Source organism: Danio rerio, chromosome 10, assembly GCF_052040795.2.
Source record: "Danio rerio strain M-AB ecotype USA chromosome 10, GRCz13ab, whole genome shotgun sequence".
Lineage (NCBI taxonomy): Eukaryota > Metazoa > Chordata > Actinopteri > Cypriniformes > Danionidae > Danio > Danio rerio.
In genome coordinates this window covers 18,164,472-18,189,279 of record NC_141030.1, presented here as the reverse complement: position 1 = coordinate 18,189,279, position 24,808 = coordinate 18,164,472, and the positions used below count along the sequence as shown (strand labels likewise).

At 37.5% G+C, this 24,808-nt stretch overlaps 1 protein-coding gene across 4 annotated transcripts in view; it reads right to left on the bottom strand.

The window, feature by feature from the left end:
• The window catches only part of slc12a2 (solute carrier family 12 member 2), an 83,858-nt gene extending 61,959 nt beyond the window's left edge, over positions 1-21,899 (bottom strand). For 2 of the 4 annotated variants that reach the window (XM_087269223.1, XM_087269224.1), the window contains exon 1: positions 21,037-21,899. In XM_087269223.1, coding sequence (XP_087125349.1) covers positions 21,037-21,558 — 522 coding nt within the window. In that variant the 5' untranslated portion in view covers positions 21,559-21,899. 4 annotated transcript variants of the gene reach the window in all.
• Positions 21,900-24,808: the final 2,909 nt, after the last annotated feature.

Sequence of the window (24,808 nt, the reverse complement as noted above, 5' to 3'; positions counted from 1 at the left end):
ATACCGGTATGACGGTTTACCACGATTTGAACGTGCACGATTATCATACCATGAACAATTGCATATCAACGGTTTTAACCCTTAAAGACCGAGACAGCCGCCCGCGGCTAAAATAAGTATTGCTCTTAAATGTTTAATAACTTTTGATCCGCCGCTGATCCGATTCATACAATTCAAAGATTGGCATAAAGAAGAGAATCTCAGCTTTCCAGTGCTGTATCACATAACATTCGCGGACTTTCAGAGGCTCCGGAATCAGTGCGGTTACGTCATCAAAATTTAACAACGCTGATTTGACAAAGAAACGCTCGTCACTGTGTCTCCGGACAAACCAGACATGATACATTGATGCATTGTCCCTCCTCCATGCCCAGATTGGTTCAAACTCGCTACATCACAACCAATAAGCATAGGTTTCGCTTTTGTTTGTGGACCAAGCTTTTTGAACAACACTGAATGAGAGATAGGCATACATTTATGCGCGGCTAAATAAAACGCAAAAAAAAAGTTTTGCATGAAATAATTCTCATACTAAGTACTTTTGCATGCACAGCAGCACAGAAACATGACAAAACAGTGACACAGCAAAGACGAACTGCTGCTCTTGCTGTTTTCAAAAGACGCAAATGAAGATGCAGCTGTTTGTCTGCATTGCAGACAACCATATCCATATCCATAGACAACCATATCCATGCTGGCACATAAAACCTAGGGATGTTCCATATTGAATCTAGTTTCGTTATGTAACTATTTATAGTATAGTAAATATTTATATCTATTTTTTACTTAGGATTTGCACCATGTTTATTTGGACTTTGACACATTATTTATTATTTTCTTATTTTTATTTGTTCATTGTAAGTGGTGTTGTTTATAGTAACTAAAATATATATTATTTGGAAAAAGTCAAATTTGCTTCACTGTTCTATTATTTTGTAACATACCGTATACCGCGAAACCGTCAAACCGTGGTATTGTTTTAGACGATTATCATACCGTGAAAAATTCATACCGTTACAACCCTAACCGTGATGCACCGAGATGTCGAATTGAACTGAACCGTTGGCATGATAATCTTAACCGAACCGAACCGTGAGACTAGTTTAGGTTCACACATCTACCAAGTACTCTGTATCATTACTGTGATATTAAATGACTGCACTGTGCACAGGAACAGAAGCATTTTATGCGCAAGTGTCATTATGATAAAGGAATGATGGTGCATGTGGACGCTGCCGCAGAGACGCATGCACGGGGTAGGTGTGATGGGACGGCTGCAGTGCATTTGGAGCAGTCAGATGAAGACATTGAGCTGACAGACGTGTGACCTCACTGATGATGTCGCCTACAGAAACTCTGTGACAGCCGTTAGACAGCCACCAGCAGCACACATGACAGCCACCATACTGCAGCGCTCAGAGCCACAGCAAACATACACAAGTGCTCACAGGCCATGCCAAACTCACACGCTCATCTAGCATCTAGGGACATCCTACAAGTGTAGGTTTTACTGATGCACTGATATTGACAGTATATAATATTATCACCACCAGCTTGGTGTGGGTGGATGCGAGTGAGCTATCTGCCCATAACTGCTCCTGATTTCTGTTGTCGATGATGTAATATATAGCCTAAGTACGGCTGGGCGATTTGGCAAAAAAAAAAAAAATCTAGGTTTTTTTATAAAGTTTGACCGATTCACGATTTCGATTTTTTTTTATTGTGTCACTAGTCTTCTCAAAACATTACAACAACATGACTGAAGTAACATTCTCATTAAAATTAACTTAAACCAACTAGTTAAGGAACATTGTAGTTTTAATGGCCATATCATACAAAAATCGGTCAAGGTGTAAATAAATGTAAAACAAATTCACGAGTTAAATAGCGTTGCTGAAGATTTGAATAAGAAATATTTGTGTAAATATTGCAGTTGCAGGAATACAGAGGTATTTTTTGCATGTTTTGCTGAGCCTAGGAAAGATTGGCTGTCAGCTTGGCTTTGACTTTGTCTTCTTCTGATTGAATGACAAGTTGTATTGTTGCTGCCTTTTCTTAAAAAGATACAGTGGAACCAAAGGACTGAACATGGAAACTGTAAAGCCTAATTTAACCCAATGTGTGAAGTTGTGGACGTATAGCAGGAGCAAATACAAGCACCAGATGTGTGTCTAATATAAAATAATACATTTAATCTATTTTTCTTTTTCCCCCTTTTAAATACCGATCATTTGATGCGCTTTGCTCAACTATGTATTATGCTGCCTGATCTGTCTGGTTTTCAACCAGGTCCGCTAAATGACGTCATGGGGGCGGGTACTTTCATTTTCACTGCTACAGTCCCTCACCTCTGCTCATGTTCAAACCAAAAGATCGTCACGGTTTTTCACATGGCAGGCTTTTACGTCCTTCATGCATGTTGAGATCGAGTTTATCGACTTGATGAGGGAATATGTCTTGACAATCCACACAGACGTGCAACAAGTAAAATCCTACATGACTTCACACTTTAACAGGCAGTCAAGCAGGTCGCACACCAGAAGCGCCGCAACACGGCGCGTAAATGACAGTTTAAACTATCACACACCAAACGCGCACATTCACATGATATTTAACATGAAACTAATCAGATGGCGCTCTGTGGCGCGGCTGAAATATGACCTGCGTCCTGAATTGTGGTGCTGCGCAGCGCGTCGCAGAGAGGCACTTCTGGTGTGCTTCCTGCTTCATACAGAGTGGACCAAAGCGCATTGGTGCCATTATAATGTATTATATATATATATATATATATATATATATATATATATATATATATATATATATATATATATATATATATATATATATATATATATATTTAAAAATCGCGATTTCTTGATTTGATTCAAAATGAAATCGTCTGGAAACGTAAAATCGAATTAATTGAAAAAAAAAAAAAAAAAAAAAAAAAAAAAAAATCGGAAAAATCGCCCAGCCCTAAGCCTAGGTAATAAAAAAAAAAAAAAAAATATATATATATATATATATATATATATATATATATATATATATATATATATATATATATATATATATATATATATAATTATTATTATTAATACTGGACAAACTGGCACACAGAGATTCCTTTAGAGTTATTTTGTGAGACTAATGTATATGAAAACACAGATCATCTTATTGGTAAAAAGGAGACCTTGGGCATTAAGAGGCTATGATGGACAGAGTCCAGTAGGGAACTTTGGCCCGGAAACCGAGGTTACACTGCTACACTTTTCAAAGGATATCCTGTTTTTTTTTTAATGACCACAGAGAGAGAGACAGAACCTTGGTTTATAGTCTCATATAAAAGATGGAGCTCATAGCATCCCCTTCACTATAATGGGGCATTGGGACCCACACAGACCACAGGGTGAGTGCCCAGTGCTGGCCTCACTAACACTTCTTACAACAAACATGGAAGATGTCACAATGTTACACTAACAAACTAATCTTTTAAATAGACTTTGTGCTTTTTCAGGGTAGCACGGAATAAACTTGTAATTAGTCTTTCCCTAATTTTGTATTCTGACAAACAAATTCCGACTTACCATAAAGGTAAGGACTGTCTCGATTCAAAATAGGAGTACTACATACACAGGTAAATAATGAATGGTGCTAAACTTAGATAAATAAGGGGGGGGGGGGGGTCCAATTATTGTACTCTCACTAGGAAACATGGCTAATCAAATGTTCCATGAGGTGTGCATGCTAATGATCCTATGATCATATCTATTATCCTGGACCAGGCCATATCTTAAGCTGATGCTACAGCAGTCATGGAGGAGTGGAGAGCATGAGATTGATTCCTGAAAGACCAGAGTTGCAGACGAGTCTTCACATTGATCCCAGAGCCCAGCTTGAACACCCACCGGTAGACTACTCAAACCTGCAGTCTTTCACAATGGATGTCCAATGTTCTCCAGCCTCCGGCACCTAGACTGCAGCCACAAGAAGTTTGGCCAGGGGAAAACAGGTAGTGCCCAAGTTTTTTTTTCCTTCACTTTTATCGATTGGTAAAGTTTGGTCTTCGCCACTGGCTTGCTTGGTTTGGGACTTGTGGAGCTGCGCATCGATGGATTTTCTTATTAGTGTTCGCACGTCCAGCAGTGAATATTAAACCACACTGAACTAAACTTTAACTCTAAAAACTGGACTGACACAGTTTCAGTTTACTTGAACTTAAACGTTAGTCTGCTTGGACACAATCTACATTGTATTGTGCTTTATAAATAAACATGAATTGAATACGGAGTAACATTAGAGCCTGTGCTTTGTTTAGATTTGGTCTATTTTTAGCAAGAATAAAATGGCCTTGGTCAATTTAAGCTAGCTTTTCATGCATGTCAAAGACTTTATGAACACTACACTTGTTCAGAACTTCAGAGTTCCACCTTTTGCCTTTCATTATCAAGTAATAATCAAAAACTAATATATTAATTTTGTTTTTGGCTTAGTCCCTTTATTAACCAGGGGTCACCACAGCGGAATGAATCACCAACTTATCCAGCATGTTTTACGCAGTGGATGCCCTTCCAGCTACAACTAAACACTAGAAAACTCCCAAACACTCTTGCATTCACACACATACACTACAGCTAGGGTTGTAAGGGTATGAATTTTTCACGGTATGATAATCGTCTAAAACAATACCACGGTTTGACGGTTTCACGGTATACGGTATGTTACAAATGTTACAAAATAATAGAACAGTGAAGCAAATTTGACTTTTTCCAAATAATATATTTTTAGTTACTATAAACAACAACACTTACAATGAACAAATAAAAAAATAAGAAAATAATAAATAATGTGTCAAAGTCCAAATAAAGTCCAAATAAACATGGTGCAAATTCTCAGTAAAAATAGATATAAATATTTACTATACTATAAATAGTTACATAACGAAACTAGATTCAATATGGAACATCCTTAGGTTTTATGTGCCAGCATGGATATGGTTGTCTGTGGATATGGATTTGGAAATGGTTGTCTGCAATGCAGACAAACAGCTGCACCTTCATTTGCGTCTTTTGAAAACAGCAAGAGCAGCAGTTCGTCTTTGCTGTGTCACTGTTTTGTCATGTTTCTGTGCTGCTGTGCATGCAAAAGTACTTAGTATGAGAATTATTTCATTCAAAACTTTTTTTTTGCGTTTTATTTAGCCGCGCATAAATGTATGCCTATCTCTCATTCCGTGTTTTTCAAAAAGCTTGGTCCACAAACAAAAGCGAAACCTATGCTTATTGGTTGTGATATAGCGAGTTTGAACCAATCTGGGCATGGAGGAGGGACAATGCATCAATGTATCATGTCTGCGTTGTCAAATGTTGATGACGTAATCGCACTGATTCCGGAGCCTCTGAAAGTCCGCGAATGTTATGTGATACAGCACTGGAAAGCTGAGATTCTCTTCTTTATGCCAATCTTTGAATTGTATGAATCGGATCAGCGGATCAAAAGTTATTAAACATTTAAGAGCAATACTTATTTTTAGCCGCGGGCGGCTGTCTCGATCTTTAAGGGTTAAAACCGTTGATATGCAATTGTTCATGGTATGATAATCGTGCACGTTCAAATCGTGGTAAACCGTCATACCGGTATATTGTTACAACCCTAACTACAGCCAGTTTAGCTTATTCAATTCTTCTACACCACATGCTCTGGACTGTGGGGAAAACCGAAGCACCCGAATAAAACCCGAAGGAACATGCAAACTCCACACAGAAATGCCAACTGACCCAGCCAGGGCTCGAACCAGCAACCTTCTTGCTGCAAGTCAATAGTGCTACCCACTGCATCACCGTGAGGCATATTCAAAAATGGAAAATCGATTTTTATCTGTATCCCAATGCATCTAAGAATGCATAAGAATAATTTATTTGTTACTTTTTATTAGGGCTGTGCAATTAATTGAAAATCCGGTTTCGATTTCGATTACGGCCTCTAACGATTATGAAAAACCATTAATCGAGATAAACGATTATTTCATCATATATTGCCTCCTTTCCAGTTGACCGTGAAAGTGACTGAAAGCATGTGCTGTAATGTAACTTTCGCAGCACGTGATGCGCATCATTCATATTTATAAAAGTGCAAAAGTGCATGTGCTGTTGTGTGTGAGCACTGCGCTTAACCTCGGACAGGTAGTGTGTGTGTATGTGCGCACGCCCCTTGCTTAGCCTCGGACAGCAGAGCACACGCACATCTAACGCCATCTTAATGCGAGCACTTTAATGGTCAAAGACATGCGCGCACGGTGTTTAGTGATTATTCATATTAATCCTCATTTGTGTAATAAACAAACAAGTTGAGAATCAAGACATATGAAAGTAAAACCATATCGGAGCCGCACTATTCTTAAAGTGACAGAGTGCGATATACCTGCTGCTGTTTATATTATTAATCAAACAACAAGAATCCCCTCACTGCTCTTGACTGAAGGACTTTTGTAGTTAAAGTTTTTTCTTACAGTGAAGATGGTTAAAGCACAGTTTAAACATAACAGTTTTAACAGCTCATTTCTAATAACTGATTTATTTTTGTCTTTGCTATGATGACAGCACATAATATTTTACTAGATATTTTTCTAGATACTAGTATTCAGCTTAAAGTGACATTTAAAGGCTTAATTAGAGTAAATAGGCAAGTCATTATGTAACAGTAGTTTCTTCTGCAGACAATCAAAAATATATATTGCTTAAGGGGCTAATAATATTGAGCTATTACAATAGGTTTCAAAATATTTAAACCTGATTTTTTTCTAGCTAAAATAAAACAAATAAGCCTTTCTCCAGAAGAAAAAATATTATAGGAAATACTGTAAAAAAATTCCTCTGTTAAACGTAATTTGGGAAATATTTGTATATAAAAATCAATTCACAGAAGGGCGAATAATTTTGACTAATAATCGTTTTGAATAATCGTGATTACAATTATGACCAAAATAATCGTGATTATGATTTTTCCCTTAATCGAGCAGTCCTACTTTTTATTGTACTCATTTAATCTAATGCTACCTGTACTTGCTCACCTAAATATTGAACTTAGGTGTGATAAAGGTAATGCGTGTGTCCACCGAGACACTGCCTTCATTACGCATCATCGCTCAGGAGATGAGAATCACTATGGAGACGCTACAGGAGGTATCTGGGGACGAGTGCTCTTGCATCTGTTGTTCCTGGCCTGTCCCAGTATGCTCATCTCATCTAGTGCCATGCACTACTGACACCAGGACAACTAGTACGTCACATGTGCTGAGATCACATCACAATCACTAAATAAATCAAGCTGATATTCATTAAGTACCACTTATGTTCTTTGGGCTTGTTGTTTTGGCATGGCTCGCAAACGATGTCACTTCGTGGAATTAGTATAGAAGCCAGGACACTCTGATCTTATTGCCCTAAATACAGCATTTTGACATGTTTGGACTTATTTTGCCTTTGTTTTTGTTTGCTCCTCTTCCAGAGAAGATCACAACAGAGATAGACCCAAGTGGATGAGTCAAAACTTGCTTCAATCAAATTTTATCATACCACACATACAGAAGATAGATGCAGCTCTCATACAAATTTAAATGTCACCAATATGCTCAGTGTGTTTGCCTTTATATAACTGCATCTTCGAATTCTGAGGGTGTGGATCTCAGAACTGAGGCCGATACCATATGAATCGATGTATAGCTAAAAGATTCAAAATACACACGAAGAAGATGCTGATATGATTCAGTGCATCATGATGCAGGGTTATCTTAATTCAATTCAACACAATGTGATTTGGAATACAATGTAAAGAAAATATTTTTGGCTTATTTTTTTCAGACAGTAAAATCATAAATCAATAATGTCTCTATTGAAAGCTGTCTGTTTAGTGTGCATGCATCAATCAGTGCTTGTTCACTTGCCCACTGCTGACAGCAAATTGGTATGTTTGGATGACTTCATAACATTTACAACTGAAAAATATACCTGTGCCATGTCAGTTATTCATGGTGGAAAACACAACATCTTAAATACCTTATAAACACAAATATTTACACTATTTGCAATGCTGGATCGACTGATCAAAGATTGACATTAAGGTCTTTAATCCCCACTTTCCCCTTAGGTCTTCATAAAGTTGAGACGTTGTATGTGATGACAGGTTTGAAAACCCAAAAAGAGGAAAAATCTATTTACATATAAAATATTGATCACAGATAACCAATCATGATCTAAACAATATGTATAAGTAAAAATGTAAAAATGCTACAGCAGCTTTCTGTTAACCTGGTTAACAGTAAGTTTCCTTAATACAGCGCTCATTAAACTTTAAAATCTCTGGTAGCCCTTCAGGCAGGGAGTCTTTAGTTTTTGTTATTAACAATTTCCCAGGCAAATTTCAGAATGGAAAACAAAATACAACGATGCAAAGAATTAACATTTTACCCTATCAACAAACCCAACCCAAACTAATCTCTAACTACGAATTTAAGGTCCCGATATTGTGTGTGTGTGTGTGTGTATATACATATATATACATACATACATACATAATTACATACACACACACACACACACACACACACACCACACACACACACACACACACACACACACACACACACACACACACACACACACACACACACACACACACACACACTAAAAACTCTCCAGTTTGATAGCCAGAACATGAATTTAAATAGTTCCATTAGAAAATACATCATCTATTAAATAATAACTAAACCATGCATTTACTAAATAAAAAGATACAATGATATTTGCTGTAGGCTTTCTATCTATTTCTTTAATAACCAATACTTTGATTTTATTTAATTTAGTGCATTTTTATTTTGGGTAAGTAATCCCTTTAAATGTAAGTGAAAAAAATAAAGAGGACATTTCCTTTTTAAAGCTGACTGACAGTTGTTTATTGATCCTGTTGAATAACAGCGAAAAGTAGACTGATAACATTAACTTGTGTATTCTAACTTTAACCACGTGTGTCTGATCTGCACGCTCTCCAGCACACGCTTTCCACAGAGACTCGCACACTTACATAATTTTGAAATGAACATTTTTTGTTACGCTTGTTAGTCATTCAGACTGTATCTTGATCTTAATATTGAATAATTGCATGAAGATATAATTTTATTTTTTATTGGCTTAGACAGGCCTAACTTAATGTGAATCTGTTGAACCCAAACCTAAAGACAGACATGTCCTTTTAAACTGTACAATTCTGAGGTAAGATAATAACGTCCTAAAAATACCTAATTTTAATGTTTATCCATTTTTAATTGTCCCTAAACAAATGTCTACTTTCTTTTAATACTTTGTTGAAGTCCTTATTTGGAGCTGGCATGCAATAGCTAACGGAACAAATCAGGATGTTCTGCTTATGCTGCTGTTATAGACACGTTAAAGTGATTTTAAATATAAGCATTAGCATTAACATTTGAAAACTTAGCTCAGGCTATTTCTGAATCTTTGTGTGCGTGAAATCTCTAAGTGAGTGACGAGTGATTGTGTGCTTCAGTGCCACGTATTTCAGTACAGAATGAGCGATTAAACTGACAGAAACACTTTGTGGTTTATGTTTAGTTATGTCCATTATGATTAACACTAAATATTACTGATATATGGTAGTGTACCGTAAAAATTCAAAATTACCTTTAGAGTATTTACTATATATTTAACGGTGAAACATTGGCAACCACAATAGTGGTTTTGCATACCATCATTTTAATGGATTTTTTTTTTACAGAGTATCAAAGCTCAATTCCTGGAGGGCTGCAGATCTGCACAGTTTTGCTCCAATTCTAATAAAACAATCAAAATGTTTGAGTTTAAATGCATTATCTTTCAAATCCATTTCTTTTTAACTCTTATTTTAATATATTCAACTCTTTAATAAATGTTTTTTAAAATGCATCAAAAATGCATAAAAAAAAAGTATTAGGGTGTATCGGATCACAGTTCAAATTCCGTATTGCTTAGAATAATCGTAAATTAGTAACAAATCGCAGAAGGATCACCTCTTGCATTATTCAAATCACTTGTATGGAAGCATCTTGGCTTCCCTTTAAAATATAATGATAACTGAAAAAGTCACGGTGGCACCAATATGCTTTAATAGGCAATTAAACACTAATGTTCATGTTAAAGATTAAAATCCCCATTTAATGTAAGTTGATGCTCAAAATGAAAGTTGTTGTAATTACATTGATTAACCAAAATTGTCAAATCAAAAATGCGTCAAACTAATGCTTCAAAAATTATATCTAGTAATAAAACATTTTATGAGCACGTTAATCATTAATAAAGAGTTAATAGAAAATGGCTAAATAAATAAATAAATAAATAAATAAATAAATAAATAAATAAATGAAATATGATGTGTTATTATTATACAAGATTAGGTTAGACATACATTTAGCTTATCCAATTCACCTAGCACATGTCTTTGGACAGTGGGGGAAACCGGAGCACCCAGAGGAAATGCACGTGAACACAGGGAGAACATGCAAACTCCAAACAGAAATGCCAACTGACCCAGCTAGGGCTCGAACCAGCAACATTCTTGTTGTGACACAACATCGCTACCCACTTTGGCACCGTGCAGCCCTCTCTAAAGATGTTAGGTGACCATGGATTGCATTTAACATAACAGTTTAATTCATTAGGGCTGCCACAATTCATATACGAGTCAGTGCTTATAATTAGTTAACATCGATATTACTACTTAATGTATCACTTTATATTTTTTTTATCTTCTAAACTTTATTTTCACCCTTTGAATAAAACACCAACGGTTTTCTCCACGTCACTAGCATGAGCAATGTGCATAGCATCATTAAAACTATCCTCAGTCACCTAACTGGCATCAGAAATGCTCACAATATCACAGCAGCAAAAGCATGATGCATGGGCTATTATGGATTATGGATCACCAGAGAAGGCAAATCAACTGCAGGTGTTTTTGTCTAGTAAATTCTCAAACAGTGCAGGCAGAACTTTTAAAATCCACTGTCATTTAAATTTCAAAATACTTTAAGGATAAGTTAAGTTGATGGTGTGCTGTTTTTTCAAGTGAATGAGTGTTTGAATGAGAAAACACTAACTTAGGCAATCCACAGCTCTGCACATTTTATATTATTCTTCTATCACTACAGACATTTGTTCTAATTCGACATCAAGTGCCCTACTGGACTCATGCGTTTCAATCAAACTGCATTTTGGGGTGCGCCACACCAAGCCAATAGTCAGCAATTGGGCTCTGTCAGTCCATTGGTTAATGTTGATCCAGCTGGTTAGGGCGTTCGCAGCAAACACGCTTTTTGCATTAAGGAGCCCTTTTTTGGATGATTTACTAATGGCCGCGAGCGTTTTGTGCACTTCTTATGTGCTCTGCGCACTTTGCGTTCTAACCGCCTGCTACCCCTCACATTTTTGCCGTTGCCCGATGTGGCTCGCAGTTAAAAAATAAAAATAAAAGGTCAACAGAGTGGAAGATGCACATTACATCAGTGTTGTCTGTTTCATTCTCCAATAAGCAGAGGCGGGGTTTCCGTTGAGGTGTCTACAGTCTTCGTGTTGTCAAGACAACTACAGAGACTTTTGATGATGGGGGAAACTTCACTAAAAAAAATTATTCAGCGATGACTCCTTGGATTTACTCAATATTTTTACGTAAGGCGGTTGTAAACAATTTATCTGTGTTGAATTTAAACAAACAAATTAAGTTGAACATTAATAAACTTAATTTGTTTGTTTAAATTCAACACAAATAAATTGTTTGCAACAGTTCTGCATGCAACACTTTTTTTTAGTGTTGTGGTTCCCGTTTTGAGTTATCCGGAGCTGTATGACTTCACAAATATTGAATTTCACATTCATTCATTAGGCTTAGTCCCTTTATTAATTTGGGTCGACACAGCGGAATAAACCACCAACTTATCCAGCTAGTTTTAACGCAGCAGATGGCCTTCTGGCCGCAACCCATCTCTGGGAAACATCCACACACACATTCACACACACACTCATACACTACAGACAATTTAGCCTACCCAATTCACCTGTACCGCATGTATTTGGGCTGTGGGGGTAATCGAAGCACCCGGAGGAAACCCACGCGAAGGCAGGGAGAACATGCAAACTCCACACAGAAACACCAACTGAGTCGAGGCTCAAACCAGCGACCTTCTTGCTGTGAGGTGACAGCACTACCTACTGCGCCACTGCCTCGCCCTTGAATTTCACAATATTATTAAAGATTAAAATTAATATCAACAGCAACACATGTTCACAATGCGTAGCTGAATCAGTCGTTGCCTAGCAACATAAATAGCCCACCTCACTTCTTTTTTCTTTTCAACAAAAAAGGCAGTGTTGTGCGCCTCACGTTTTTGGACGGAAAAATCGCGTTCTGTGTGATCGGCTCCTTAGTTTGGCATGTTCCACACTTTGCTGCTCATCGGGTTAACCTTGGAGGTCATTTGCCCGATTCAGAGTGTAGATTCAGCACTGGATTAGGTCTGACTGGTTGCTCAACAAGTTGAGCTGAGTGTGGCATAGTTATGTTTCAGTTTTGATCCAGAATTTATTCATTCATTTATAAAAATAAGCAATTCTTAGTGGTTAGGAATAACACTAAATCACCTGATTCAGAGAAAGGCTTCATTGCAGGAGCAGACATGTTTAGCTCCTCTGGCTGCAGTTGACTTTGTAACTTGAGATCCTGTAAGTCCTTCCACATGTGGCTACTTTCACCTTTCAGCCGAATCGGTGGCAGTTTAATAGACATTTCACATACATTTGACCTTTTTATTAAAAAAAAGAATAAATTAAGATTTTTTATTAAAATATCCTAAAACAGACAAATTATCTTAAAAAATTTGCAGACTTGTGTAAATAAATTCCAATTCACATCTAGAGAAATAAGCAGTTTTAAATATTGACATACACCATGTCCTATGTGGCCAATAGTATTGATCTCATACACGCTCCATTTCTGGTTTGGTTTTATTGAAATCAGGGAAACAGCAAAAAGCTTTAATACGTGTTATTAATCATGTATTCCTTAGTTTATATATTTCATATGTTTTAAACAGCACTGCTGCTTTCCCACATGATCACACGTGGAAAAAGCTCAGTTGCTTTTCGTGCCACATCTTTCACTTCAATGTCTTCCAGTATTATAAACACTGCCTCATACTACCACAATCATAAGCTTTGAATGCTTTAACTCTTAAGAATACTTTTCTGCAGGAGTCCTGAAGGACGTAAAGAAGAAAGACCATGACTCCCATGATTCCATGCTCATGGTGTCATCAATCTAAGCCTTTGTTTGTTGTGAATACTCAACCTCAAGTATAAAATTTGCATATGGTGTCTTTCAAGTGAAAACTGCAGAAAGCAGGTTGTTGTTGACTATTTTGTCTCAACACTGAGGGAGACCTGAGGGAAAGGAGATTAAAGTTCTTAAATGTCAATCATAGAGAGATGCTTTCTTATAAAAAATATCAGAATTTTATTTGAAGGGATGCATCCGTCCAAAATGTTAAAAGTTGCTATGACTAAATTTGTACCAGCCATACAACATTGGTCGTTTTGCCTGTTCATAATTCCAGTTTATGCCAAATCTCACATGAATCTTTTTCCCCTGGCTACACTGGACTGGTTTAGTTCAGATTTACTTATGCATTTCTGCTTGAACAATCTGTAAATAAATCAGAGCTGACAGAACTTCTTTCTTACAGATCAATATTATCCACTATGCCCATCAGGCTTCAGTCACACTATGCAGGCACTTTCACGGTTTCTCTCTACAGAGCCAAAATACAGGAATAATTTAGTGTACGTGACATAACGTATTGCTCCAATTAAAGACTGAAACTGTTAAAGCAACTGGAAAACCAAATGTTGAGTGTCAAAGTGTCTGTTTGACAGCCATAAAAGTCTCACTGGCCCAAACATCAATATCTGTTTAAATTCACTGCCAGCAGCCAGTAAAAGACTTTCCATTCAGTCATGGATTTGTTGTACAGTACCGTGCTGTGTGTGACTCCAATAGAAAAAAAAAGCTTTGATCTGAAAGACTTTTACATGACTTTAATAGTGTTAGTCTTATGTAACATCAGAACAGTCCTTATTTTCATATAGAATCTGATCAATCGTGTTGGTTTGACAAGTAAAGCAATACCATCATCCACTTTATATGAGCCCAGCTCTGATTGTCTCGACTGGATTAGGGACAATTAATTGACAACCAATAATGTACAACCAGAGGAAAACAGCTTACCAAAATTCCACAGCTTAACTCTATTCCCAACAATACAAACAGCTGAACAGATGTATTTATAGCAGCGGAAAACACTAGACTATAGCAGTATTGACTTACTGACAGCCGCCACACACACACACACACACACACACACACGCACACACGCACACACGCACACACGCACACACGCACACACGCACACACGCACACACGCACACACGCACACACTGCAATTAAAAGCGCTTCAAAAGTGATGGCCAAATTCTGCTTACAAGGTCATGCCAAAGTACAACACGTTCTTTTCCCACTCCTTTTACCTAACAGTGAATGAAAAACACAATGAATGTAATGAGTTCAAAAATTTGATCATTCAAAGCACTTCCAGACACATTTTAAGACACATTCCAGACATGACATGGCCAAGTGTTAATTGATAGGGTTGTTCAAGCCACTTGTTAATTTGACTCCTCCCAAAAATGTTTAAAGAAAAAAGGTGTGAAGGCAACGGCTGCAATCAGATATCAAAGTGATAATGCACCACAGAGCTTCAGTTCACAGGAGCACTTCTGCACTCATGCATTGCAAACTGCTGCTAATGAAATTGATGGGTCGTCACACAGTCATCGTCATTAAGAATGGTGAGCATTACATTCTAGCAGCATTGCTGACTAAAATTTGCATAATCAAATAGCAATTCATTTCAGAAGTACAGCACACCTCTCTATATAACTCATGATATGAGAGATAACTTGTGAAGGGACACTCAAAATTTTGTATTCAGTGCTTGAGACTTCTTCAGATAACCAAGAGCATTAGTGCGAAGAATGCAGAGTTCACAAACAGAACTTATTAAATCAGTTATTTCAGTGCTCTCGAAAACATCTGTGATTTGCTTTAGAAGGCATCTCACTTACTTTGTTCTGTCTCATGATTACAATTACTACTGCAAAGAAAAACAAGCGCAGGTTTCAGATCTTAAATCCAATCAAACTGAACATGTCTTTTCCTCCAGACTGTTGCACTGACATCCACTACATTTCATATACACAACAGTCTAGTACAGGGGTTTTCAAACTTTTTAATCTTAGGGACCCCCAGATCATTCCTTGCAGGGGACCCTTTTGCCTAAAGTTTAAAGGCACTTGTGTATTTCATGCATAAATTTGTTAACTACAATTCTGTATAACGTAAAGGAATTAAAAGTTCATATTTCACAGGCATGCAAAATGGTATTGTTTTTAAAACTATTTATTTTATTAGTTGGAAACTCACTATAGCCAAAAATTATTCATAAAATTTTTATATTTCATAAAAAAAAAAACAACAACAAAAACAACAACAACAAAATATTTACATTAACTGAACAAGATAGCTTTTCTAAATAAGGTACTAGTAGATGAAAAAGTTCAACCTGGACATTTGTAGTTTCTGTAGTTTTTTTCCCTGTCTTGCATTTATGGAAAACTGCAAAATATTTGCATTGCACTTATGACCACTCTTGTTCTGTTAAATCCAGACACGGTCTCATTCAGTTTAAAATTATACACCGGCTTCATTATACCAAGACAAAATTGCATAAACATTTTTTTCTGATACCTCTCCCTTTTGTGATAAATGCAAGACGGACTTCCCACTCCCTTACATAGTTATGCTCTGTGTCCTAAATTGCTCGCATTTTGGGCTAAAATATTTAAAACTCTATCTAAAATTTTACATTGTGAATTAGTTTTCGACCCACTTTTGATCATATTCGGAATTAAAGACAAAACTAGATCACTCCAGGATTCTCAAAAACAACTGTTGTCTTTCAGCCTTATTGTGGCAAAGAAGCTGGTGCTACGGTTTTGGAAATCAACAGAATCCCCATCATTTAGATCTTGGCTGGAAAAATTAACTAAATTAGCACATTTGGAAAGGATCAGATTTCTTATGGCAAAGAAATTTTTAAAATTTGACAAGATTTGGTCTCTTCTCCTCTATCTTGAAAGCATAGGAAAAAAACCCAGATGGTGAAGGTCACACTAACAGTACTGCATACGCTTTAGTCCCAGGGTGGGGTGGGTTTTAGGGGTTAGAATTTTTTTTTTTTTGAAAAGTGCATTCTGGGTTTACCCGAATTACTTCATTATTCCATTTTATTATTATGATTGTTTTTTATTTTTTTTACGTGTGTGATATTTAATTAGTTTATTTCTTTTTTGTAAAAAAAAAAGTTGAGATGTTGTAATATTTGCTGTAATGCTGTGCAATGCAATGCGATGAATATCACAATAAAACTTTTAAAACATACATTGCACTTATGCGTATGTTTACTGTGTTTTCTGACAAAGGCACACAATCTACCTTTCGTGCCGCTTCCTCTCCAAATAACTCTTTGACGATGACTTTGTTAGCTGGTAATAACAATTCTTTGCAAACCGTGTGTGGCTTCTTAAGGCTGATTTATACTTCTGCGTCAAATGCACGCGTATGCTACGGCGTTGACGCATAGCCCTACGCCGTGACTGTCGCTGACGTGCACCTCTCAAAAAATGTAACTACACGTCGCAACGACGCGTAGCGCAAGCTCTGGGATTGGTCGGCTTGGTAGCGCTGACCAGTCTGGGCGGGACCGAGAGCCACGCGAATGGAGCGATTGTTTACAAGTGTGGAGTCCTGTGAAGGAGCTCCGGACGGAAATTTTTGTTTTGTGTTTACCTCATAGTTAAAGTTGTTGCATGTACGCCAATTCCTGCCTCAAAATGAGAGAGTTTGAGCCACTTGTAAATTCAGGAAGTGCTCAAGAAAAGCAAAACACCATCTAAGAAACTCGACACAGAGGAACATTTACACCTCACTGCCAACTAGCGTTTCGGAAGTGTTAATGCAGAGCAACAGAGACAGCCTGTAGAAGTATAAATGCACAGCTACGCGCGTTGCATGCGCCGTGGGTTTTGCCGGTCCCTTGACTCAGAAGTATAAACCAGGAATTAGCATGTGCAAGGCAGAGTGATGCCAAATATGATCCTTTTAAACACCTCTCAGAGACTAATGCGTGCTGCCGAAAAATTCTAGCCTGCTGGGCCAAACACAACTCCTTATGTTTGAAATAGTCAGTCAATTGTTCTGCCTCATTGGGATGTTGCTGCTGTAGATGACGCTTGAGCTTGGATGGCTTAATGCATTTGTTTGAGAGAATCTCCTAACAAAGAACACACTGGGGTCTATATAGACTCCCTGCTTTAACATGTAGGTAAAACCAAAATCAATGCAAGATTTGTCATACTTTCTGGTTTTTGCCTTAACGCTCGCCAAGTTTGCATGAACTGCTTGCAGGAGCTGGATTCTTTTAAAATCTTTTCCATCATCTGTACTGCACTTACAGCTGCTAATTGCTCCATTCAACTGAATGCAAAACCTTAAAGAGCGCAAAGGATTTTGGGATAAACACATTACAATGAAGTATCCACTTATACAAATTATAAAACTATACATATATTAATAATTTATAGTCATTAATAATTTTAGGATTGAAAAAAAATATCTTGTAAATCATTTTTTGTTTCTGCCAAGTTTTCCCCGGACCCCCTAGCGCTCTCTTGCTCCCACCAGGGGTCCGCAGACCTTTGAAAACCCCTGGTCTAGTACTTATAACCTATCTGCTTCTCATCTGCTTATGTAACTAAGAAAATCATTCAGTGGCTCTAAATGAGTCCTTAACTCAGAGAAGCTCAGTTTGGCGCGGGTATGAAGCTCAAATGAGTGGAAACTACTGTTAAAACATTTGTGCGTCATATACTTTGACTCAAAGACGCTTTTCTAAAACTTGGCATCAGAGTTTGTAACAAATACACCTAACTTCAGAATCTGCCAAGTCATAATCGCCAGTGTCGTCAAAGACCCTAGTCCCTAGAGAGTATATTTTAGAAATGTGTAAGCACAGTGGACGACGCAACATCTGCTGCTCACTACAGCCTGTTTTTATACAGTCTTAACCCTGTTATGGCAAACTAATCGCTGCACAAACAAAGCAGTTTATCTGTATTATCAGCAGGCCTTTTCTTTGCATGAGAGAAACTAAGACTAGCAGCAACAGATATGCACACTCTTAGCGCATCTGACTTGAGTGTAAGAATGTAAACACAGCTTGGCCTTGTGTTTTCTCAACAGTGAACTACATGTACAACGATACAATGAAGAGTTTGATCTTCAGATAACAATTCCCATCGTCGCTGTACTCCCATGCACAACAGTCACTGCGTGCACAGGTCAAAGGTCACAATGGTCTATGTTGACTCTGTAAAGTGTAATAAAGCATCACCAGCAAATCAAACATTTAATATGAAACCAATGTTTACTACTTGGCTCATAGCATAACCTGACGGTATGAGTCTTACCGCCTGACCCTCATTCCTGACGTGATTCACTATCTAAAATCAATACATTTAATGTGTCTTTTGTACAAAACCACTAAATTAGCATTAACTAGCATGTGTCACTAACCCATTCAATTGGTGTTCTCTTCAGAATACATGTACATTGTATGCTTGTTCAGTACACAACTCAAATTACAGTGACTCTTGTAATTTTTTTCCCTAAATTACTGTTCATTTTCTTGTCGGCTTAGTCCCTTTATTAATCCGGGGTCGCCACAGCGGAATGAACCGCCAACTTATCCAGCAAGTTTTTACGCAGCGGATGCCCTTCCAGCCGCAACCTATCTCTGGGAAACATCCACACACACACACACACACTTATACACAATGGACAATTTAGCTTACCCAATTCACCTGTACCGTATGTCTTTGGACTGTGGGGGAAACCAGCGACCTTCTTGCTGTGAGGCGACAGCACTACCCACTGCGCCACTGCCTCACCACTGTTCACCCACTGAACTTTAATGTATGTTCAGTACCAACTCATTAGTCCATCCCTTGAATGCATTTTCAGCACTAACCAACTAAATTGGCATCCTTTGCTTGTGTGTACTAGGAATGGGATGATAACTGTTTTCAAGGTATACCGCGGTTTGAAAAAGTCAAGGTTTTAAAACCGTCCAAATTTTTTGCAATACCATTCCTAAGGTTTGTGTTAGATTTTTTAATGACTTTTTTTTTGTTTTTTTAGGACAACAGTATCTCCAGCAAAAAAGATATCCAAAGATGCCATTTTAAATTCTAAAATAAAATCTGTTTTTGACATAAATGAAAACAGCAGAAGTGAATATTCAATTTGAATTATTTAGCCTGACATGTTTACTGTCTGTTTCAAACTATTTTAAATGTTTCTTAAAATAAAATATATTGTGTGTAAAAGAGAAAAACAGTGAGTTTTTACCCAGACATTGAAAAAGAATATATTTTATTCAAAATTACTAAATGTATTCAATAATAACTTACTAGTGTCCAGCATGTATGGTTTGTACAAACCCACTCAACAAGTGTCTAGCATGCTTGTTTATTATTAGAGCATTAAAACAGCACTTGGAGTGTAAGGCTGGGCTATTTGAGCTCAAAAAATCAAATGAAAGCACATCTCTGTATTTTGGTCTGAATTGCAGTATGCAGAATATATCTCTGAATTTTCCGTGCTTGAATAAAGAAAATCAATATTTCTTTTACATTTTTACATCCTCTAAAAGGCTGTCAAATCTAACATAGTGAAATCTAAAAACAAACAAAAAAGCTTTTTGAAGCTAGAATTAAATGAATAAAATAGTTTTGATTACCCCATTACAACAATCTCTTCATATTTACTTATCGGTCATGACTTTACCGATGACTTTTTTTGTTGTTGACCTTTTCAGAACTTTTAAAAATTGTGAAAACACCTGTGATGTTTAAGTTACACATCAATTCTCAAACACATGAAACCAAGTAGTCTGTCAAAGCATTTGATGCTTTAAACTATACTTCTTAACTATTATTATTTAGTAGTATATAGTTTGAATCATGTTCAGGATGATTAACAGGCTGAATAATGCACTTTCCTAGCAGCAGCTACTCTGTATCTTCCTCTATTTTTCAGAATTACTTGTATAATTCTATCTTCTTTTTTTACATTAATGGTATTGGCCCATACCATATTATTCTTTAGAAAAAGATATCAATAAGCTTTACAACTTCAATATACTGCCCAGCCCTACTGAAGTGTTTGACTAGTAATAACCAAAAGATCCAGGGTTTGATGTGTGTTGAGTACAACTACCCACTAAACCAGCATCTGGCATGCATGTTCAGTTGGAACTAGTGTTTGATGTGTGTTCAGCATGAACCCAATAAACCAGTCTCAGGGATCCATGTTCAATACTAACCTAGCTTGGCCTTTTAATTATGAACCACTAAACTTGTCTCTAGCATGTGGGTTTAATTCCAACACACCAAACCAGTGCCACGCTAGTTTAGTATGTTGCTACTGAACACAAATCCTTAAAGTGTGTCTAGTACTAACTTACTAAACCAGTGACTGGCATATGTGTTCATTACTGACTCATTAAAATAACTTATGTCTGTGTGTTAAGTAGTAACTTAAACAACTGTTTTATTGTGTGTTCAGGTTCAATACAAACGCACTACACTAGATTCCAGCATGCATGTTCAGAATTAACTCACTAATGTATATCATCTCTGTACATCAGTGTTATTGTTCTTCTGCATAAGGTTAAGTGTTCAGTATTAGCTTTCTAAACTCCAATGTCGGTCTAAGGGGTTATAACCCATTAAACTAGAGAGTGGTCCGTGTGCGGGGCTGTACCTTGTCCAGCTCGTCGTGCAGTTCTGAGAGGGTGGGTCTAATGAGTTTCTCGCCCAGCGGAGCGGCGGTCTGCCGGTAGAAGTCGATCTTGGGCACGGCGTCGATGGTGTTGTGTCCGAACGTACGGAGGTAGTAGGTGTTGGTGTGTGTATCGTAGTGATGGTGCTGCTGGCCGCCGGTGGAGGAGTGCAAACTGCCCTCGCTCATCACCGTGTCCCCGTTCTGCGCGGTTTCCGCCGGCGCGGCGTCCGGACTTGAGGCCGCAAAGTTCACAACCCGAAACCGGCCCTTGGCTTCCTCGCCGCCAGATACTGAATCCCGGAGCCCATCGGGCGGCGGCTCGGCAACGTACTCGGGTGGGGATGAGTCGAAGCCGACAGTGGTTTCACCGTCCCCTGCGGACTCTGTCACCAGATCCACCTGGAAGCGGCTCTGGCTCGGAGTCGGACCGGCGGGTTTAAGCGCATCAGGTTCGGGCGCAGAGAGATAATCGCCCGCGGAGATTGGAGGTGACGCCGACATGGTGAGTCAAAAAACCCTTCCCAAAGCTGATACTGTCCGATAAAAGTGCAAACGAGCCAATGGATGTGACCCAGCGTAGTCACTGATGCTGCAGGAAGACTAAAACAACGCGCCGCGCTTCCCTCTGAACCCGCAGCGCGACGCGCACATGCGGATGCAAATGGAGAACAGCAGCACGTCCAGTCTACAACTCCTGACAAGTTACACACGCTCAGTGAAACATCCAACGCACAGCCCGGTGTGTGCTCTCGCAAGGACTCTACAGACAAATCTCTATGAATCGAGCTTTCCTTGGCTAAATTGCGCCGTGATGCTGCGCGACCTTGCCGCAACTCCTCCTCTCGTGCCCGCCAGTCTTGCTGCTTTATACGCGCACTGCAGCAGGACAGCGATGCTGGGTGACATCGCGAGAGGAAAGGCACTCGCGAGATTTGATCGCCCCATCTCTCGAGTTCAGGGGCGGAGGCTACAGCAGCCCGATCACACAGAGGCAAATGAGAAGTTGAGTCACGAACAGATTGTCATTGTTATGTGACATTATAATAAATACATCTATATTAAATGAATGTGTGCTAGTTGTCACAGTCTTTAATTGTACAAATAAGGCAATACAATAACTAATATCAAAGGTTGCTTCTGTCTGTGATCTAAAAAATAAATAAATAAATAAATATATATATATATATATATATATATATATATATATATATCCACCGATTTTTCTTTCCAAATTCAAATAAATTATAACATTAAATGGAAATAAATAAAAAATATATTTTTTATTTAACGGCATTTTGTAAAGTCATTATTTCAAAAGACATAGCAAACATATTGAAGTTTGCTGAGTGATTAAATTCCAAGCAATCTCCCAACAGAACGATTGTTTGGTGCAACAAAGCTATTTATCCACAGGTGTCTATAAAAAAATGCCTGTTTTGTTTTCTATTGGCGCAAACATCACGACATCCTTTTCCCTAACCTTGTTGTCAAACTGAACAGAGCGCCCCCAGTGTCCCAATAGACCAGTGGTTCTCAAACTGTGGTACGTGTACCAATAGTGGTACGCTGGCTTCCTTCTAGTGGTACGCAGAGGAATGAAATATGTCATGTACATGCAACACACATTTCAAAATTTATCAAAAATTATGTATATAATATGCCATATATGACATATAACCTATATTTCTGAGGTAATCTGCCACGTTTTTTTAACTGTGAGAGTTGGAGCTGATTTACTGGGCCTACTACGCTAATGTATTTCACTACTGCTCATTTTGGTGGTACTTGGAGAGACAATTTTTTTCTGAGGTGGTACTTGATGAAAAAAGTTTGAGAACCACTGCAATAGACGAAATAGGGATCAGTAGCCCTACTTACCCCAATAATACATTTTATATATAATAAAAATTATATAAAAATTTTTACATTTAACAAATGTATAAAACTATATTAATTTTTTACTCAAGCGATTCGATAGTGTTTATATGCTTAATTATCTAATAACTATTTAATTAATGATATATATTTAATTTAATAGATATAATTTATATTATATTATTATATATTATATTTATATATATAAAACTGTGTATATATAAAACAGCTGTGACAGTTTAGTAAAAGATAATAGTTTATAATCAGATAATCAGTTAAGATAATCAGTTTAAACCTATATATTGTTTAAATGAATTACTAGGCTAATTTCTTTTAATGTGACACATTATTGTTTGCTTTTCATCGTTTACAACAAATTGATTTTAACAAAGTATGATAAGATTAAGATCCTGAAATAGTTTATTACACTTATTCCTACAATTAGACAGTCTGTTGTTTTCTTTGTTTATGTGGACACGAATAAAGTCATAAGTGTCTTTAATCCATTATTTTTTATTTACATAGTTCAGAAACTGCAGAGATGTTAAAATAATATATTAATAATGACTGAAATGGGAAACCATATTTGTGAAATTCAATAGGTGGCCATAATTCTAAAGTGAGTTAGTTATCATAAATGGTTTGGCCAATATGGTTTGCCCTGCTAGATTGTTGATGCCTAAAACGTGTGTGGTTCTGTGGTTCTGCAGCTGGATATATCTACTACCTACTGATCCGTAAACTTTATTTGAACAAACAACATATCTCATTGAACTAATAATTAACTCTTAAACTCTTCATGAATCTTAATGTCTGAAGTCGGTATCATCAAATCTGTAAACTGTAGCCTATGCTCAGGAAAGCTATTTAAATATTTTGTTTATTGGCATTTATAACTACAAATTTATTTTAAAGAAGTTAAACATGGACATAGCAGACAGTAGACACATGTGCGAAAGGCCGCCACCAGTTTAGTGGATACAAATGGCATACAAACAGATGCAAATGTTATACAAACAGGAAAAATGCACACAAAATTTCAGAACAAACAGAACAAAAGTCTGTGTTTATTCTCACTTTCCTTTTTACCTAGCACGACTTGAAATGTTTTATGGAAATTGTTTGAAAAATTTTCTGAAATAATGTGCAAATATCAGGTCTCTTTCTTTCTTCACTTCACAAAGTTCATTCATTCATTTTCTTTTCTGCTTAGTCCCTTTATACTCAGGGGTCGTCACAGCGGAATGAACCACCACCTTATGTGCATGTTTTTAATGAAGCGGATGCCCTTCCAGCCACAACCCCCCCCCCCCCCCCCCCCCCACACACACACACACACACACACAAACACACACTACAGCCTTACACTATTTACACTATTTACCTTACCCAATTCACCTATATTGCTTGTCTTTGGAGTTGTGGGGGAAACCAATCATGCAAACTTTACACAGAAATGGCAACTGACTTGAACCAGCGACATTCTTGCTGTGAGGCGACAGCACAACCCACTGCGCCACCACGCTGCCCACACAACAAAGTTTTCTCTATATTTAAGCTGTCATATCTTTTCTTTTCTGTCCAGGTGATTCCCCGCTGCCTTTGTAATATTCAGGTCTGGACTATGTCAAGGCCATTTCATGACTGTTTCTGTTTTATCAGCTGTAAAAAAAAATGTATGATGGCCTAAAATATTTTCTAATTTCCCCAATAGTCCAAATACACATGTTAAATGAGAACTAGACAAACTAAAATTAGGAATGAGTTTTTTCTAACATTGTCGGTTCATGTGTTAGTACATTCTCATGTCTGGGTTGTTGCAGGAAGGCCTCCACCGGTAAAACATTTAGAGTAATTGACGGTTCATTGTGCTGTG